Below are 21870 nucleotides of genomic sequence, written 5' to 3' on the forward strand. Positions count from 1 at the left end.
AAGTTTATGATGTTAAATGAAAATAAAGGAAACCCATAGTCCAAAGGATGGCAGCATTTGGCATTCCAACTGCTGCCAAACAACAAGTTTCTTGACGCTTGGTGGAATACCATAGGAAGTGTTGTACAAGACCCAATCAGTAGCGGAACATGAGATTCTGTGCAGAAACAGCTGGTGTGACAGAGGTTGTCCAGACATGGTTGACTGGCTAGATTATATGTTATTTACTGGCGTGTTCACTGAGCCGTCCTTCTGGCTTTTGAGTTTTGAGTTGCAGGCCTGGCCTCAGTACAAGGCACGATGTCTACTTTGCTTTACATCTACAATACCTTAAGGCGTTGCAGGTGAGATTCTTGGAACAGATGTCATGATGGTATCTTTCAATATGTAACACTCTATAATTTACTAACAATGCAACGATTTTCATTGGAACAGAGTATCACAGTGGAGGAATGTTTGAGTAAGAGGCCAATTTGCTTTCTACCGTCTTATTTAGCATTTCCAGAGTTTTCTACGCCTTCTGGAAATGCAGCTGTTATAACTATACAAGATCTTCCAAAAAATTATATACAGGTATCCAAAGAGAACCCCACAACCACAGAAACCGATCTCTCTGGAAGTCCTTTGTATAACACACTTATCCTGGCTTTATCTTCTGAACTAATCCAGGTTTGGACTTTGTGGTAAAATGTGTTTTGTGTTATCCTAGAAAGAGCCATTCTATGAAAAAAAAAATTTTTTCCCACACACCCAATAAATCCATCCAGTGTTTTAGAGGAGCTGGTAATTTTTGTTGCACAGCCAAAAAGTTTACTAGACCAGGGGAAACAAAAGCTGTATCCTATTGTGCTAATAACAAGAGACAGAGGAGGCTTGGGACCAGAGACAGCTCAAGTATTCCTGAGGAGGATCTGTTCATGGCTAGGGAAGTCATTACCATGTATCCATGTTTCTATGAGCAATGCTTTAAGGCTTGTAGCAATCAACAGCAGAAGATACATCAGAACAATAGAGAACATCTGTCCAACTCTACATGACTCCGACAGTCGATTCCAGGAAAATAAAAGGTAGATATCAAGTCTAAGAACATTTACTGCTCAATGACGAGATGTAAAGAAGGCTAGAAAGTAGGGATGGTCCGAACCTGGTTCGGACGGGGTTCGTGCAAACCCGAACCCTCCGCAATGATTACCGCTGTCTGCCCGCTCCGTGCAGTGGGCGGATCCAGCGGGAGGAACGCCTGGAAAACTGGGATACAGCCATAGCCATACCCTGTGTCCCAGTTTTCCAGGCGTTCCGCCCGCTGCACGGAGCGGGCAGGCAGCGGGAATCCGATGCAGAGCGTTCGGGTTCAGCCGAACCCAAACCTCGGCGGGTTCGGACCATCCCTAGTGGAAAGACGCAGCCTTAAAGGAATATTCTATTCTCATAAAAAGAAGCCATAACACTATGAAATGTCACAACTATTCTGAAAACAAAGAGGATATATTAGGTATGAATGGGACCATCTGGAGCTCCAACTGTTGGATCCCTTGCAGACCCTGTTTAATTAGGGCTCACAATCTTCCAAGTACCTATCAGTTAGTACGGTTTCCTTCCACACTTTAAAAACTCTCTCGAGGAAACCTACAAAAACACAGGGAGAACATAAAAAACTCCTTGCACATGTTGCCCTTTGTGGGATATGAAGCAGAAAACTTACTGCTGCAAGATAACAGTGCTAACCACTGTTAACATGTTCATACACTTTAAACCAGGGCTTCTCAATTCCAGTCCTCAGGCCTCATCAACAGGTCATGTTTTGAGGATTTCCTTAGTATTTCACAGGTGATATAATTATACTCAGTGCATCAGGTATAAGCACAGGTGTCCTTTGTATGGGAAATCCTCAAAACATGACCTGTTGGTGAGGCCTGAGAACTGGAATTGAGAAGCACTGCTTTAAACAATACCCACTGACCCCAGATGGACTTAAGTGTTTGGCAGTCTCCATAGTCTTTTGTGACATATGTTGGGAAAGATTGGACATGTTGGATTTTAACTGCCTGACATTGTTCTCGCCATGTCATACCCCTTCCATCTACATAGAACATATGACCTTTTGAGCCATGTGGAACATTCATGTGTATGGGGAAGTTGAAAGGGATACCAGTCAGCTGAACTTTGTAGCGACCGCAATTGAAATAGGCAGGTTTAAACTCCTACATACAAAAAGTAAATGGCATATTGGTAGATTTTTTTCCCCCCTGAATAAAAGGGAACCTGGTTACTGGTCAGAAACAATAGCTTTATGGAATATTAGAATAAGAAGAATATTTATCATGAAGTATTCTGATGGAAAAAGTGTACACCTCAAATCTTGTCCACTCAACAGCAGACTTCTTTATATTTCCTCATCTATGAAATGTCGTTCCTGTTATGCAAGGACTTAAGACAGGGTTTTGAGTTCACTCTTTTAGTAACTGTGTGCTTTGTATTCCACCTTTTGTTCCAAATAATACCTTAAAAATAATTCACTGCAAAGGTCTCCACAACTTTTAGCATGTATTTCTTTTCTAAATTCAAAATTAAGCAACTTTCCAAATAGCCTTGATTAAAGGGGAAATATAAGCAGGTTAGACAAATCTAACCTGCTGATAGCTCCCCTATTGCATGCTATTAGTTGTTGAAGCCTCGGCCCGGAGCACCATTGGGAGCACTGCCCCCCCCCCAAGAGATCCAGACCTGCCCACTCCATTGATCATCATTAGAAGGAGCGGGACAGCTCAGCGCAGTGCAGTGCTCTGGGCCAAGGATTCAACTACTAAATGCATGTAACCAGCACCAAGGAGGAAGGTAAGAGACTTAAAAACTTCCCATTCCAAGCATTTAGTTTCCAGGAGAGCGCATGTAAGGCTGAATTCACACGTCCGTATAGTTTGCGGACCTACAAACAATGAATGGCTGGCCTGGATTGTTTTTCCCCCCGGAAAAGCATCATCATGCTGGCAGCAGGGAAAATGTTCAAACTGTTTCCCCATTGCCGGCATGATATAGAGGACAGGCGTTCACCATCTGTAGGTCCACAAAATTTGCAGATGTGTGAATGCAGCCTAAGACTATCTATCCAATTCAGTATGAGAAAATAAATAAAATTGGTCAGGACAGTTTCTGACAGGTCTATTCCAGCCCTCTTCCCTACTCTTAGTAGAGTGTCAGCACACACAAACGCCTAAACCACAAAAATGACCATTGACACAAAGTCAAAAACGGCAGAAAAATTGCAACTGCATATTAAAAAAAAAGCGCCATGTGTTGCAATGGCAGTTTTTCTGGCTTTTTTTTAGGGGAGGGGGCAGACAAAAAGTTTGTGTGAGGGCACCCTTATGGGAATAATACCCAGCCTAATTGCCAAGGCGCCTGAAAATGAGTCACACTGTAGAGTGTGTCACACTGCAGGGTCACACTGTGCAACACTTCTAATTCCCTGTAAGTAAAAATTATTTTTTAAAGTGAAATGGTGTTCGCAACCTTTAAAATTCTCTCGTATAGATGTCTGGTGATTGTGTGATCAGTTTAACATTTCTATTATTCCACTGTATTAAACTAGTCTCAAAAACAAATTAGGTTTTATGCAAGCTACATTTGTAATACCTTAGTGTTAGCTTGCATCATCAACCCAGACAAAAACTGCACTGCTAGATCAGTGCTCGCTTGCCGAGCCCATATACAGCACAATAAATTGCGCATCAAGAGCTGCACGGAAATCGATAGCGGTCAATGATGTTAGGTAAAAACCTAAAGACACAATTAGACAATCATTGACATTACTACATGACTTTATTACACAGAATGATGATCTGCCAAATCTGCCTGATTCGGCAGATTGCTTCATGTAACAGGGCCCTTACTGCCCTGCTGTCATCCAGGTATTTTGCACGGCCGTGCAGCAGCCTCTCACATACCACATTTATCATGTCCATTCATTACCCACTAAGTAAAGGACAGAGAATGTGGCTGATGTGTCCTAACATGATAGGATGCATATCAAAATGTCTACATGAAAACATGCAGTATATTTTCCAAAGCAAAAAAAGAGGCTATAGTAGATATCCTTTGTGTTCCTACCATATATCCACATGGGGCATTACCCACGTGAGTTGCATAGACTTATACAGCTAAGCAGCTAGAAGCGCTTCACATTCAAAGAGCTTCAGATTAGAGGACAATGTGCCAGCCCCATAAGTAATTGCTTTTGTCAAGTTTCTGTATTGGTATAGATGGCTCAAATGGGGTTCCGGGAAGAATTGCTGTCAGTTCTGGATGAGAAGAAAAAAACACCAACAAGCAAGGTTGTATAAAAGCGTATAACTAATATGTGTAATGATGCAATAAACTAATGTACATAGACACAATGAAAATGGAAAATTAAAGTAACACGTTATGAGGACCGCAGAGATATAATGTGTATAAAAACTGAGAAAGCGGTAATTTTCTAAAAGAAAAATTTAATTTGTAACGTACCTGAGTAATGGATTCCTTAAATGCTAAAGACATCGTTGGAGGGATTGTTTATTACAAAACAGTTATGTGATAAGATTTTGTAAAAGATTTTTTAAAAATATTTTGACAGGTTTGGTATCTGATGCTTCTACGCATCAAAGCTGATCAATGTTCATCACAAGTAAACCTACAAGAATTCTCATTAGAAGGCAGGATCGGCTGGAAACCAAAATTTTAGAGGGCGTTTTCCATGATGATCTTTTCATTGTGGATTTTACTGTGAATGGTCATATGTTACATGAAAGACTGCAAACCAGCAACATAATAGGCTCTCATAAGAATCTACTAAATAGGGAGGCTGTGTTCACATGCTATAGATGTGTCATGGTTAAATTGCCATTTTTAAAAACTGCTGAAAAAAACATTCTAAATTTCCGAAAATTGTAGCAAAACCATAAAATATGTAAAGTTTCAATGTGGTTTTGTAAATTCAGATACGTATATTATTGCGGATTTTTGAGACAGAATCAACACTGAAAAAGTCCAGGTGTGTAATACGGACATTTTTACATTTTACGTATTATGGACACGAGACCCAGCCTAGAGACCTGTACTGAAAGTATAGTGATCTATGGTCAGTTTTGATCCATAGTCTGGTCGGGACTTGTGGCTCCAATAAGGATGCAATAGCATACTATACTTTTTTATAGCATATTATACTATATTATACTCTATATTATACTTGTGTGAAAATGGTCTTACAGGTCTTAAAGTATATCAGAAGCCTGACTGTGACTCAAGAATTATACATGCTGGATTACAACTTGCTCCTCTTTGTTTTGCTTTGCTGCCCAATGAAATAATATGCATGCCAATATAAAATGATAATTTATGGGGAACCTGGGATAGATGGCTGTCACCTATACAATGGATATTTGATGAATAATAGTCTACGTCTTCTGCAGGCTGCAGTGTCTCAGGTTACCTTACTAATGTTTGGCATCCTATCTCACCAATATTTAAACAGAGATCAGGACATGTAAAGATTAGTGTATATTATACGGAAGTGTACATTGTTAAAGCTCCACAAATAAATGCTATGCGTTAAAAATACGCCAGTGACTAGCTCACTACATTCCACACATAGAAATGAAGGCATTCGCACAAACGCACTGTGGTATACATCAGCATCCTATTCTCATAGGTTTACTAAAATATCCCATAATATTTCATGTCAGATAGATGTGGTCTTACCCTTATACATAGTTCTACCTTCTTTAGAGCATAATTTATTCTCATACAACACAAGAATGTTATAGGTTAACTCCAAAAATGCAGATAATAAATCACGGAAGGTCTGTGCATTGAACAGGAGGCGAGGGGAAACACTGCACAGAGTAGCAAATGGAGAGAACGAACCTGTCATTTTGAACAAGCATTTTGATCCTCCAACAGCATGTTATAGAGCAGGAGAACTGTGGACAGCCCTATTTAGAGGTGTGGAATCCCATCTTAAAAGATGTTGATTGGCGACAACACTAAGGAAACAGGTTGGTGATGGATTCCCTTTAAGGGTAGCTTCACACGTACCGTATAGCCGCTGTTTTTACGCAAGAAAATCGCACGTCCGCCCCTGTGATTTTAGACGCAGAAAAATCGCATGAATTGACCTGCGTATTATGTGCATAATTTATGCTGCGTTTTTTATATATACATAATACGCAGGTCAATTCATACGATTTTTCTGTATCTAAAATCGCAAGGGCGGATCTGCGATTTTTTTGCGTTTTTCTTGCATAAAATCAGCAGCGATACGGTACGTGTGAAGCTACCCTAAGACATAATGGGGGAGATTTATCAAACATGGTGTAAAGTGAAACTTGCTCGGTTGCCCCTAGCAACCAATCAGATTCCACCTTTCATTTTTCAAAGAGTCTGTGAGGAATAAAAGGTGGAATCGAATTGGTTGCTAGCGGCAACTGAGCCAGTTTTACTTTACACCATGTTTGATAAATCTCCCCCATAATGTATACTTTTTAGCACCAGAAATGTGGTAGTAAATTAGAAAGATAGATGCAAATCCATTATATAAAATAGCCACAATCTCTTTTTTTTTATGTCTAAGGACCAAACTGACAAGTATTCATGCAGAATAAAGGTATCAGCCGGAAACAAAGATCTTAAAAGCACTGTAAAAGCTGCCATCATCTAATATTTGGAGAGAATTTTTCATTACAGATGTTATATCAAGCTTAGTGATGTGAGGGCCAAAATAATTATACCACTCCAACACATTTGCTGGACGTACACTGCTTTTGTGCAGGACTCAAAAGCGTGAAAGACCATGCTCTTGAGTCCTGCACATAAGCAGTGTACGTCCAGCAAATGAGCAGAACGTAGTCACAAAATGACTCACTCCTGCTCATTTAAGTCAATGTTGCCATTGGCCGCACGTCAGCATCCTTTCTTCAAGGATTCCCGATGTGTAGCCCGACATAGGGCCGAAAATGAAATGTGAACATGGCCTGGCATTTACACACTGAATCGACACATTTCAACAGGTGTTTAAAGGGGTTATCCAGCGGAAAACCTTTTCTTTCAAATCAACTGGTTTCAGAAAGTTATATAGATTTGTAATTCACTTCCATTTAAAAATCTCTACTCTTTTCCCATACTTATCAGCTGCTGTATGTTCTGCAGGAAGTGGTATTTTCTTTTCAGTCTGACATAGTGCTCTCTGCTGACATCTCTGTCCAAGACAGGAACTGTCCAGAGCAACAGCAAATCCCCATTGAAAACCTCTCTTGCTCTGGACAGTTCCTGTCTCGGCCAGAGAGGTTAGCACAGAGCACTGCATCAGGCTGAAAAGAAAACACCACTATCTGCAGGACATACAGCAGCTGGTAACTATGGGAAGACCTGAGATTTACAAATTACAAATCTATATAACTTTCGAAAACCAGTTGATTTGAAAAAAAAAAAAATCATTAGATAACCTCTCTAACGCAAATACCTCTGTACTGCAAATTATGACATATAATACCCATGGCTCAGGGGATGGATTCAGATTGGCTTTACATGAATAAACAAACAAATACAATATATGATCTCTATATGATAAAGATATATTTAGAAAATGTCATCTAAGCAAAAATGCAAGGGGCAAAACCAGATCTTTACATGACACAGGCCACAAAATGATAAAGTGACCCTTTAAGGTTGCCTCGGAACAATAACATTCATCCCAGGACAATGCACAGTCTCTGAAGGATAACTAGATGAGTTATTGATCACAGGGAATCCTATCAATACCTTGGCTAAATTACAGCTGCTCTAAAGGACAGCTCTTGCCGTCAGACAAAACGTTTCCATTTACCACCCCATCATATTTCAGATATTGCTTTGATGGGACAACTGTAGCGGATTGTCTGCCAATGCAGATGCCCACACCTTTTTCAGGATCCTGGACTGCTTTATGCAGTCAGAGTAAGAATGAAGATGTCAGGGTGATCAGCTGCTGAATACAGATCTGGCTTCTTTAACTTCTTGTGGTCATTTGCTTTCCCTATGGTGGCTGCAATGGGAATAAAATGTGGTATTACATGACAGCAATTCATAACAATGGCTGCCTGTATAATGTGTTCATTGGCCCGGGCAGCCAGGGTGGGAGACCCTTCTAAGACTCTCTAACAAACTCTGTGAAAAAGCAAAGCTAAGCCCCACTAGCATTGAAATACTGAGCAGTATGAAACGTACATCTAGCATCAGTAATGTCTGCTGTTCTCCATATTCAACAAACGCTAAATTCCAGGAACTGCTAGCGAACGTTAGCATTTGGGAATGTAGCAATGAATAATGCAACAATAGTGATAAATCATCATGTAGGTAAGGCTTTACATTTCCACTTAAACACAGAAGGAAGTTACACTATGTCCCTTACATAGACTTCATTTAACTGAAGTAAGCGTGTATCTAGTCTATTTTTCAACACAAACACTCCAGTAAGCCACTTGTTTAGGCTATAGAGCAAGAAATCATATACATGCTAATAAAGAGCTTTTTCCTGCTCATATACTCACTGTCAGACTAGTTTTTAGTCATCAGAATGAAAGCATACTGTAGGTCTGAAAGGACTTTTCCTAAACTTTGGAAATAGACCTCATTTATTTGTAGAAAAGATATTGAATAATATATACACACACATATATATATATATATATATATATATATATATATATATATATATATATATATATATATATTATATATATATATATATATATATATATATATATATAATACACACACACACACCAAAAATACCTGGAGAAATAAACTAGGGAACATGTTTACAGCAGTTGTTTTGGGAACAAGTTACTTTCTGATACCAAAATCTTTGTAAATTGATCAAGTCCCATATAAACAAAGGTAGAAAAAAAAGCTTTTAGTAATCTGATTAAATATTTATCGGAAAGTATCTCAGTTACAACAAAGTACTCTTTCAGAATACCTCAGATAATTTCTCTTAGTACATACTGATGAGCAGTTATTTACAAGAGAAGACAGCAATTTTTTTAAAGTTTGTCAGTCGGCATGGGGGAAACTTATTGTACAATCACTACTTACCTGTCCTTGTGCTTCTGCAGCGCTGGCTTGCCGCTCCAGGACTCCCACGGGGCTCCAGGATGTCCTTCTATGGCTGGTCACAACCCAGTTGATGACTGGCCACTGAGCCAGCCAGTGACTAGGAAAGGACATGGCTGCAGTATATTGGTTGTCTGATGTGGCAATTCATCAGCCGTGTCTGGTATCCCCCCCCCCCATAGTCATGACATCAGTACTCAAGGGAAAATGCTTTCTCGCAGGGTTGCCCCTGTCACACAGAGAGAGGCAAGTAGTGATTATTTCTTATGTCCCCCCCCCCCCACACACACACACGACTGACAACAAATTTTTTAAATCACCGACTTCTCCTTTAACCCTCTCCCGCTGCTCCACAGTAAATTAACGTCGCTGCAACCTATGCCTGATGCTGTTAATTTAGCGTAGTTAATTTAAGATAGACGATAACACAGGCGCAGGAGTTGCACCTGTGTTTTCCGCGGCGGGTCCCAGCTATCAGAGAGTTAACTCTATACATACTGCGGTTAGCACGACCGCAGCATCTATAGGGCTCTTGACAGAGAATTCTTCCTCTACAGATGCAGAATTCTGTGTCCGGTGTCCATCGGAGCTCTGCGAAGTGATCGCAGAGCCCCGATGGTAGCCATGGAAACCGGAAGTGTCAGACTTCCAGTTTCCTGGCTACGGAGGCTGGTGGGGGGAGGGAGGGAATGGCTGTGCGATCTGCCCCCTCCCCTCTCTCCCCTGCTGCTGTCACAAGATTGTAACAGCGGCAGGGGACAGACACAGGGACATCAGCTTATGGGATCATTATGATCCCATAAGCTGATGTCCAAAAACAACCTGGGCATTGAATGACCCTAGGTCATATAAGGGTTAAAGGGGTTGTCCAGTCTGTAAAACATGATTGCCTAACTTCAGGATAGGCTATCAATAGTAGGTCAGAGTGGGTCCAACTTGTGGCCCCCACCAGTCCACCCCCAATCAGCTGTTTGAAGGTGCTTTTTAAAAACATTTTCTTGTCCTTGCGTTACTGTACTATGTGGCGCAACAGCACAAAGAACTGCACCATTGCCCGACTCACTTGAATGGAATAACAATGCTGTCCCAAAGAGCACAGCAATGAAAGAAACTAGTGCCAAGGTCCCTTCAACCAGAAAAAATCCGGGGTGCTGGAAGTCAGACCTGCGCTAATCTAATATTGATAGCTAGAGATGAGCGAACCGGGTTCAAGTTCCAGTCGACCCGAACCTGAATGTTCAGCATTCGATTAGTGGTGGCTGCTGAACTTGGATAAAGCTCTAAGGTTGTCTGGAAAACATGGATACAGCCAATGACTATATCCATGATTTCCACATAGCCTTAGGGCTTTATCCAAGTTCAGCAGCCACCGCTAATCAAAAGCCGAAAGTTCGGGTTCGGATGGACTCGAGCATGCTGGAGGTTCGCTCATCTCTATTGATAGCCAATCTACAGAATTGTACTTGTTTTAACAGGCTGGATAACCTCTTTAAAAAAAAGCATACCCTGCCACTATGTAGCGCCATATGCTCCCCATAGATCAGCATGGAAAACGCAGGTAAACTAACAGCAGGTTAGTAGACTCAAACCTGCTGTTATGTTCCCATAGGTCATTTTCGGCGGTCTGGCGCACTAGACTAGACCTGCAGTCAGTTGGGAGGGTTCTCTAGGTAAGGGCAAGCAAGGGAGTGAGCAAGGCTCTGGCCTCCTTGATACTTTCCTTGTGTTTCTCTTATGCAGGACACAATGGACTAGGTAAAACAGACAAAAAAAATATAACATAAGACTAAGTTAAATAAAAAAGCTACGATATGTCTGTTTATAAAATAATACATTCTTGAAAGTTAATTCTTGTGTCAAATTATAAAAGAGTGCATACTTTACAAGGACATACTATATGTAATGTAATTTAACCCACAAATAAATCCTAAAACTTCAAAAGAAAAAAAAAAAAACACATTGCAGCAATGGCACACAATACATTTACGGACAGCACTGGTGGGAAGATGCATGGCGGGTTCCGTTTACATGGAGAACTAATAAAATTTTCAAACGGTTATATACTAGAAGTTTACAGTGCTATATATTCACATAAACCAGCAAACATCACATATAGGTCTCATTGCAACATCATAAATATTTCTGTAAGAACAATGTTATACATGACAAGTTGTGATACTTTCCCAAATGAAAAAATGCAAAGAACTGAGCTTCAAATCAAGATGGGTCAAAAAAAAAAAAAAAATCACTTTAAAGTTCTCATTCCCAGGACATGCGACAATTCACGGATCAAAAATTTCCAGATACAGACCAGACTACACCAACAGCATTGCTAAATATGCTCTGGTGTCAGCTGTAGCTTAACTCTCTGGGAGCCAGAATGACTGTGCATACAGGAGATTATTCATAAACTGGCACCGATACTATGTGAATTATCTCCCACCCTGGGTATGTAACATAACTCTGCAGACATGCCGCTTGCCATCTCTATTTTTACCTTCCATAAACCCAACCAGATTTCTGTGCGAGACAGCTTCTTAGAAATGGCTTTTCAAACAAACATTTGTAACCAGCGTCCAGTGTACAATAACCGGTCACATTACAAGGAGCGTGCAATGGAATTCTAGAGAGACGAAGAGAGGGAAGAAAGAAGTCATTTGGAGGGCACAATACATGTATATCTGCTGAAAGGTAGCGCCGGGCAATGCAATGAGCGGTAGCAGAGTTCTGAAGGGAAATTCTAACTGACTGAATATTGTTATAAATAAAAATATTGAGATATTACTAATAACGGTATAATTTGGGGGTCTTTCACTTGGGCCGATTATTGCCCCATGTAAGAGACCCATGCCAACCACTTGTGCTTGGGATTGACTGGTAATTGTGAGTGACATCTTGACTTGCAACTGCTAAAAGTCCAGGTCCCAACTGCAATTAAGAGGTGCACCTGGAGGTCAAAGGCAGTACCACAGCTCATAAGAGCGCCCTCAGGTGGGCAAATATAAAAAAATAAAATCAATGTTCATCATACAAATATAACAGCTCAACTACAGTCAAAAAGAACAAGGTTATTACTTACAGAATACAGTGGGAAAAATTAAAAAGTATTTGATACACTGCCAAATTAAATATTTGCGCTACTGTACTGACGCTGTGAAAAATGTGTTGCATCGAAGTCAATTCAAACAACGGACGTTGTTCACACAGCGTATTGAACGACCACCGTTGTTGGCTACGGCCATGGAAATAATTGACATCCTTAATTATTTCCGGCCGTTGTGCATTGATTTCAATGGCCATTGTTTGACACTAACTACAAAGGCCTTTTTTTTTTGTGTGCCAACAAAGGCCATTGTTCGTATACTTTGTGAACATGGCCTCAGAGAAAAAAGTTGTCAATCGGCAGAGGGCGAGTTGTGGTGCCTGCATCTCATCAATACATTAGACTCAATTATATTAGGGCTAGTATTGTCCAAAACTTCAGCATTTTCATACGTAAGTGACAACCCGCTGAACTCATAGGGGACATCGTAAAGGGGCTAACAGGTTTTGAACATTTCAATGAACCATAGATCATATATTAGGAAGCATAATTGTAAATGACATAAATTAGGTGTAATTTAATTCAGTTAAATATTTGTTCATGGCTCTAGTATAATTTTCTCCATCAGTTTCCACATCTGTGAGTCAAGAAAAATAATTATGTAGCCAGTGTCCCACCACCACAAAGTGTACATAACACTGCCATGTGCTTAGACAATAGTGGAAAAAGTAGTATTTTCACTACTGCACACATTTAAACCATTAAAGGGTTGTTTTAAGTTGTCTGGAGAATTGAGTGCTTTAATTACAAGGAAATATTAATGTTCCATAAAAAATACTCTTCTGCTTTGACTCACAAAACACAGGAAACTAATATGATGCTCATTAAAATATTTCAGTAGAACATTTTCTAAATAAAAAAATTCCCTGCAACAAAAAGTGAACATATAACAAAGACAAAACAGATCATTAACATGATTTATGCCAACATTGTTGGTCATTGTTTACTCCATATGCTGACAATATGAAGCTGGATACCAGATTTTTCCATGCCTGGAAGATAGATATTGGGCGAAAAACTGGCAAAAACTTTAAGTAGCGGGATACACATGGTTTCATCTTGATATCTCTATTAGAGATGAGCGCACAACCCAAGCCTGCTCACTCGGCATTTGAATTCCAGTGGCTGAATATAGCCTTTGGCCACCGGTATCCAAATGCCAAACGAGTGCATGTTATGGTCATCTCTAATCTCTATACATTATCAGCGACATCAAGAGACTGATCGCTCATCTCTAGTTAAGTGCTCATCTAAGCGAAGCCAGGATTGAATCCAGCTTTTTCCCGCATCCTGGGAGGAGTGGTGCGGAAATCCCGGCGGCTTGATCCGCAGAGCGCCGATCAAATGAAGCGATTTGCTTCGCTTAGATGAGTGCATCGGCTAATCTCTACTGATAACCAGTAACTGTCGCCAAACCCCACTTACTACATATCCTCAATTACACAACTTACATTTTCAATGGCTTCCCTCCATTCCCAATTACACACAGGTATGACCAGTAAAAAGTACTTTAAAATCATCCACACATGACCGTGTGATGTCATGAGACTGTAATATGTCATTAGCTGAGTAAAAGAAAATTGCGGAACTCAATGTGCATGTGGTTCACTTTATTTTTCCCAACACAGTGCACAAGGTAGAGAGGGATGGAGTAGGTTGTGACAGCTGTTTCTCATGCAAAACTCTTTCTCCGAAGGCCAGAGGAAGCAGGATTCTGGCCAATGAAACAGCTGTTGCTGCCTACTTGTGCACTTTACTTAGAAAAGTAAAGTAATCCACAATTTTGCACACTTCGGCACATGCTAACTACAGAAATCATGCGGATAACTTGCCGCGGATTACGCCGCTTGAAGTTCTGTCGGTCCCATAGGCTCCATACTATGGTCAGGCACATTCTGCCATCCGCCCCAAGAATTGACATGTCAATTATTTTGGTGGATGGCAGAAACCGCCTGAGCCTAGAATGAAGCCTATGGGACAGCCAGATGCTCAAGTGGGAGCGCGCACGGAATCCGCAGCAAGTTATCTGCGTGATTTCCGTAGTGTGCAAGGGCCCTTAGCGAGTCCTGCAGTTTTCTTTTTCTGCTACTCAGCTAGTGACTTTGCACTTATTTATTTGCTAAGCACCAATCTACCGAAGATTTTTCTGTACCATATCGCTATCTGGGAGCTTCAACCCTATCTTACATATAAGTGACTGTTTCACCCCAGGGGCGAGCAGACAGCATTGTTGGCTTCATGCCTCTGATGGCAATATGATCACAGTTAATAGTACAACTTTTACAGCTATTGCAATAAAGCCAAATTGTATACCCTCATCCTTGCCATACATTGCAATGAAGCCCTGACCTGAAATAAAAGAAAGTAGAGTTGCTGTAACAGTCTTTAAAGCCTCCAGAGAAAGCTGTGTACCATATATATGATATTTATATAGTATTGTAAATGATACTGAATCTGGTTTAGGGATCCCTGTGATTCTATGGAGAACAACAAAGAAAATGCAAAAATGTATCAAACCCACTAATAAGCAGTCTACAAAGAAGTGTCCTCTACATACAGAATTAAATACGCTAAGTGATACCGTGGATAAATTTAGCAAACGGGACAAACATATCTGACACAGCTTGTGCCTTAAGCCCTAACACTTGTATCTGCATCCGGCATCTGGTGATCACTCTGAAAAAAGATCCTTCTGGTGTGAAGTTACAAGGACTTGTAGGAGGATATGTAACATTGTTCAGTTCAGATTGCTTAATTTCTCTTGTTTTTAAAAGTTGTCCATAAATGTCAGATACACTACACAGATATGAGACAACGCTGCCAACTAAAGTTCTTTTAGGCTAGGATAAAGCCATGTGTAGAAATCACGGTTTTGCCAGAAACTACTGCTAAAACAAAGCATTTGGAAACCACATGGATTTTCAGGTGACAGACGCAGGCTGTCGGTGGCTTTACCCTTCATGTCTCTCTACAACCTCTGAATATAGATGCCATAAAACCTTCACATATAAAAATCAATGAAGTGGATCGAACTGAAAAGCTCATACCTTTTAACAAGACACTGTGAGGGTACGTGCACACTATGGAATCCGGGCAGATCACCAGAATCCGTGGCGGGTCATCTGCCTGGATACCATAGTGTGCACATACCCTTACAGAGAGCCATATAACAAGTCAGACCATATGCCTTGATGTAAAATTTACAGCATTTCTGTCCTGTGTAAAAGCAGCCTGAATTTTTATGATAATGATGAGCAAACTTGCCCTACCTGAATGTTTACCATTTGACTCCTGGCGGCTGGAGTAGTTGGATGCAGCCCTAAGTCTGCCAGGACAAAAAAAATGGATACAGCCTATGGCTGTATCAATGTTTTCAATGACTCCCTAGGGCTGCATCCAACTCCTCCAGGCGGCAGAAGTCAAATGGCAAACATTCGGGTAGGGAAAGTTTGCTCATCATTATCATAAAAATTCAGGCTGCTTTTACACAGGACAGAAATGCTGTGAATTTTACACCATGGTAAATTCTCACAAAATCATGTGAACGTCAACAAAAACTCACTACCAAATCCATTAAAATAAAACTCAATTGTGGATTTGCTGCATATGGTATAAAGTAGTACGCTTGTAACACTACAGACTAATGTACGTTTCCACAGTGTAAGCAGGTTCTTAAAATCGCTAGTATTGAATAAGTCACATGCAAATCCACTGTGGAAGATATGCAGTGCATCCAACCCCTGAGAAGGTATAGTCAGCATTTAGCTTACAACATCTTTTGAACCAAGGTTCACACTGTGAACTTAGATAAATGCAGAAAGATTATGTCTACTTATGTTTATTACTCCTAGTTTATCCAGTTAGCTCTTCTTTGAAATGCCAGCAGCCTGCAGACATCCTATAGGGCAGCAATTGGGACCCTTCGGCCCATTAGCTGTTGCAAAACTACAATTTCAATCATGCTTGGACAGCCAAAGCTTGGCCTCTCTAGATATGATGGGAATTGTAGTTTCACAGCTGGAGAGCCAAAAGATTCCCTATTCCTGATATAGGGTATGTTCACACAAGATAGTTACACTACAGAATTTAGAGGTGTACAATCTGCTGCATAATATAATACCAGCAAAATGATTGAAAGAAATCACATTGCAACCAAATGGTAATGGAATTACCGTGCAGGCTGCACATATTGGCAAAACAGAGTAAAGATTTTTTTTTTGCTTATCATTTTATATAAAATGTTTTTGCATTGTAATGCAGTGTCAATTTTGATGCGGATACACTGTGAATTTCTTGCACATTTATTTCTATTGATTCACTATTGAAAATCGCAATGATTCTGGAGTGAATTACATTGTTACAGTTAGTGCCATGTAAACACTGTTAATGTGCAGCACAATGTGGTGCAGATACATGGCTGCATTTCCACAGTGGAAGGCTATACACTGAACGTTTAGAAACCTCCTCGGCCACAATTAGTCTCCGGAAAATGAGTAAACTGAAGACTATGGTGATGCATGTTCAGTATCTCTCCATGTGTCTGTGAGACTGCAAGCTGTGTGAGGGGAGAAGGGAATGAGGGAAATCAGCGCACTGTCAAAGAACCTACTGGAAAAGAAAACGTATAAAGTTCAAAAAAGACATTTACCAGACTATAAAGAGACAATTCCAGGCTACTGCACTATATACAATTTACATCACTATATCTCAAGGAAGGGACTATATTCCATATACTAGACAAAGATCCGCTCTTAAAAGTGCATAGTAAAATAAATGGACCAATAACACTTCTCACAAAAAATAAGAGACTAACTATATTAACGATATCCTTTTATCCAGTTTCTCAGCAAAACTGAACCCGAGAGGGCAGTAATTATTTCACAACTGCACTGACTGCACTGCTGACATAGAAAACCTGCAGCAAGTGACAGCATCTATCGAGTCCATCCCATGTACACGGCGTGAAGATGTACGGACCTGCGGTGTGGGTTTAGTGTCATAGATTACTTACTGATTTACTTTCCCTCTTACTCTTAATGGAGAAGTAATGTGCAATAAAATCTGAACCTAAGCCTACTGCTGAGGACAGAAGTAATGTTTGTTTTTTTCTTTGTTAGCTGCAGCAAAATCTGAATGGACTGGTGTGCGATTCTCTGTGGATATGGGTTGGAATTGCTATGGAAGTTTTCCTGCAGCAATTCTGTACCTTGTGCATTTACCCCAATGGCTGACAAATAAAATAATAAAAAAAAAAAACTATAAAAAATTTTTTAAATGCATTTATTCACTAAGAGCTATTCGGACAGGATGGCCTTCCAAATTAGTGAAGAACAAGTGATATGTGATAAGATCTCCTGTAAGAACGCTGCAATAAGGGGCATCCTATGATTGACGCAGTCCAGGGGACAGGACGCTGGATAGCCATGCTCTCACAATGCAAGTGCTGTTACTGCTTATCCATACGTTATAGCAGCACTTCTGATTCCTTCTCTGAGGCTCCTGCAGTTTTACAAAATCAGTAAAAACAAAACAAAAAAAACCCACAAAGTTCACCTTTCAACCATTTGCTTCATTTCACATACAGAATCTGAATTCTTGTATGTATCAGCCTCTTTTCAGCCAAACATATTCTTCTAAATAGGGATAAAACACAGTGTTTTGTTTAAATGCAGATACTGTATGTTTACACTGCCTCCTACAGGACAAATAACATCACTACAAATCAGACGTGAGCAAAAATTCATGACCACAACCTACACAGCTAAATATCAGGTGTCTGAAATATTAATATTGAAACTCATCACCTCTTCACATATCCTAGCAATCTCAAGTATCGCTTTGGCATATTAAAGTCTTGGCTGCTTAGACAGCATATAAAAGTAGCACCTATGGTGCCTGCCCTGCTTAACCAATTTAGCACTAAATGCTAAAAATCGCATATACACATAACGGGTAAGTATATATATAACTTTTAGGCTGGGTTCACATATCTTAACATTCACAGCACACTATATTGAGAAAGCTTTGTCCATTTCATGCTGCCTGTGGTTCAGGTAACATAACACAGGTATGACAGGTTTCCTTTACACTAGAGTCATGTCTTCTTTAAAGATTACTATGGTGTTCATAGCAATTTGGACTTATATTTGTGGTTGACTTGGCACCAAACTTGTTGTTTGAGGTCTTCATGATAGAGCCCTGATATCTATGATCCAGCGTATATACCGTGTGAGTTGACCAATAATAGGATTATTTAGGATTATTTTGTGGATTCTGGTATTCTTAAAGACAGACAGAGCACTACAAACGACAGCATTAGAATGGGAAGAACCCAGAAAGCCTTACATTTGCCTTTATACTGCATAGGTAATGTTATGAACAAAGAATAAGCTAATAAGGCTTGCATACATTAAGCAGGTCTCAGATTTGGGGTATTGATATTAAGTGTTGTACATGAAGCCTAGAGGATAAATCTGATGTTCTACAAAGGAGGACAGAAGGATAACAAGGCGACATTTCCCATGTCTAGTCATATCACAAAGAAAAGATGTCTACGATGGTATCACAATCATCAGAAATGGACCATGAAGCAATGAAATAAGTATGGTGGATCAGATGAATCTTTTTTTTTTTTTTTTTTTTTACAGCATGTGGTGTATGCGCAGCTCTTACCTGGGGAACAGATGACCACAGAATGCACGACAGTAAGGAGGCAGTGTGATGCTCTGCGAAATGCTCTGCTGGGAAACTTTAGGTCCTGACATTATGTGGATCTAATTCGGACACAAACCATCTACCTACACATTGTTAGAGACCATACACACTCCTAAAGGCGACAGGATTCCGTAATAGCAGTGGTCTCTTCCATCAGGATAAACCCCCAGCCTCACATAGTCACAGTCCTCAAACCATTCCGGATGATTTTTGTGCTGACTTGACCTCTAAGTTCCTCAGATCATTTGTAAACCACACTCATTTGCAGGAAAACCACATGTTGGCTGAGTGTGCGTCCACATTTCTGGTGAAGAGGAGGCGAAACTTCAATAGTAAGGAGACATTTTTGAGCCTTCTAATATCAATTAGGAATAGTTTAATTGCTGGAAGCTACATGAAAAATAGAAAACACATGCCCATTATAACCACGGGTTGTGTGTCCTCTGTAAGTATGTTCTAGTGCAGTGCTTCTCAATTCTAGGCCCCAGGCCTCACCAACAGGCCATGTTTTGAGGATTTTCTTAGTATGTCACAGGTGATATAGTTATACTCAGTGCATCAAGTATTATCACAGGTGTTCTTTGTATGGGAGATCCTCAAAACATGGCCTGTTGGTGAGGCCTTAGAACTGGAATTAAAGTGACTGTACCACCAGGCCCAGGCTGAAGCACTGGAGGCGGGCCAACCCACCCTTAGTGGGAGAAAACCCTAGCCCCTCTATGATAGGGTTCCATAGATTATAATCACGTCATGGAGGGGCTGGGGTTTCTCCCCACTAAGGGTGGGTTGGGGCTTCACGGCAACAGTGTCACCTAGCCATGCCCACAGCAACACTGTTGGCCCCTCCCCTCCATGACATCATAGACACACAGGCCCCACCCCCTCTTTGACCACTGGAACAGGCTGGCCTAAAGGTGTAGGCCCCACCCCCTCTAGGTCAGCCCATACCAATGGGCGCCGAGGAGGGTGAGGCCTTTGTGTCTATGACGTCATGGAGGGGCAGGGCCAATGGTGACACTGTGGGTGGGGCTTAGTGGCGCTGTTGTCGCGAAGCTCCACCCACTTAGCCCAATCTGCAGTTGATAAAAGATCATTTTTTACTTGAACAAGCACCATGACGTATGATATAAAATAAGGTATGAAAACTGGTCAATTAGAGAAGTCAAAATGCAAAAAGGGGGTGACAGTGTCACTAAGTATTGTATGAAAAGGTTTGGTCCTATAATCACTCACATTTGCTGTGCCCTACAGTGCTCTTGCAAGAAGACGCGACCCCCCTGCTGTGCCATCCTGCTTAGTGCTCTGGACCCCATCCCCATGATATGGCTTAGTACGGAGGAGCATGATTCTCCCTTGGCGTCCTTTGTAGTCATATACAGGGTCAGTGGAAGATCATAGTCACATGCTCCTCTGTTCTCAGCCACATTACAGAGATGATCAGTAAAGAGCACTGAGCAGGCAAAGTGACAAATTAGCAGCAAGCACACGATTCCAGTATCACCGGGATGAAAATCCCTAACAAGGTGCGTTTTCAGTAATTGTCAGTTATCTCTCTTGACCTCCCCATACATGTAAACCTGCAGTATGGCCAAATGTTCATGTTGCCACTATGGGGAGGGGTAGGTCACAGACCGCTCTGGCGTCTGATTGTCTCTCTTAGCACAAAAGGATCAATGGTGAACAAGACCGCATTTCTCCACAGACATCACTTTTGGTGGAGAGTCAGGAGACCACCACACAACTTGGCTGAACTTGCCAAAAGGCGACTGTTCCAGCTGACTTTAGTCTACAGTGTAAGGGCAACTTTAGTGATATTGCCAACACTTTGCTAACAAATCACCTTGTTGTTAGTGGGTTTTTTTTTTTTAATCAAACGTCCTACCATGAAATTAATCCAACAATCCTATGACAACCACTAGCCTGTCACTGTACTGATAGTACATGGGTTATTAAGCGAAACAAAAGAATTTTTATTCCTGATTTCATAGAAATTTTCAGCTGAAATACTTACAGGATACATGTTTTTATTACATGACAAAGTAAATGAAGCTATACAGTTTTTGAAGTTAAACGCAGCAACAAAAGCCTTACTTCTATCCAGTTTCAATCCAATGCAGATGCTCAGCGGTCCCTGCCAGGGTTTACAATCTGCTAGCCATCACATGATTTTGCTACATGTTACCTCTAGCGCCAAATTGAGGGCCAGTGGTCGAGCAACACATGGTCCTTGACCGCTAAGGCGGTGGCTGGCTGCAGTGGTTACATACCAGGGCACTGCTGGAGCTTCTACACAGGATCCGCAAAGGATTGAAGAGGAACCAGAAACCCCCATTAAGAGGTTAATACTGAAATTAAAACTATCCAAGGGAATGCAGTCTTATTCTGTTACCATGGCCGCTGTAATTTATCAAGTGCTGAAGTATTTAACCTCAGAATCACCCGTGTCAGAGACAAGACTACGCAAAGCATTGGCAGATTACCTGGGCTCACAGTCAGCTGGAAGTAATGCAGCTTGTTGGGGTCGGGGAAATTCACTTTGCAGGTGCCTAATAGGAACAAAAAAAAATAATATAATTTATACAGGAACTATAATATAATTACTATACTTACAGCGAAGATTCCTTGTTCAGATGTTATACAAGAACTGCATGATTAAATTAGCCGCAGTAATGTCACAGATACTAATAATAAGTGTACAATAATGAGCGAACCTAGCAGATGTAGCGCAGGAAGCATGGATGGCTGTCAGGATCAGCAATAGTCTTGTTGTCAAACCGCATCACCACAGAATCCCTGCTGACCTCATTATAAGTCAATAGGGGTGTCAGGCGCAGAGGGTGACCATCGACAAACGAATGCATTGTGCCTTCTATTATGAAAAGGTACAGAACCTTAAGCAGCCATCAAAGCTTGGTTTAAGTTTTGCC

At 40.8% G+C, this 21870-nt stretch overlaps 1 protein-coding gene across 5 annotated transcripts in view; it reads right to left on the bottom strand.

Annotated features, from left to right (window-relative positions):
- UBE2F (ubiquitin conjugating enzyme E2 F (putative)) overlaps window positions 1-21870 on the bottom strand; it is a 168198-nt gene that overhangs the window by 106231 nt on the left and 40097 nt on the right. For all 5 annotated transcript variants that reach the window (XM_069983185.1, XM_069983184.1, XM_069983182.1 and 2 more), the window contains one exon: window positions 21424-21489. In XM_069983185.1, coding sequence (XP_069839286.1) covers window positions 21424-21489 — 66 coding nt within the window. The remainder of the gene's footprint in view (window positions 1-21423; window positions 21490-21870) is intronic.

This window comes from Dendropsophus ebraccatus, chromosome 9 (assembly GCF_027789765.1).
Source record: "Dendropsophus ebraccatus isolate aDenEbr1 chromosome 9, aDenEbr1.pat, whole genome shotgun sequence".
Classification (NCBI taxonomy): domain Eukaryota; kingdom Metazoa; phylum Chordata; class Amphibia; order Anura; family Hylidae; genus Dendropsophus; species Dendropsophus ebraccatus.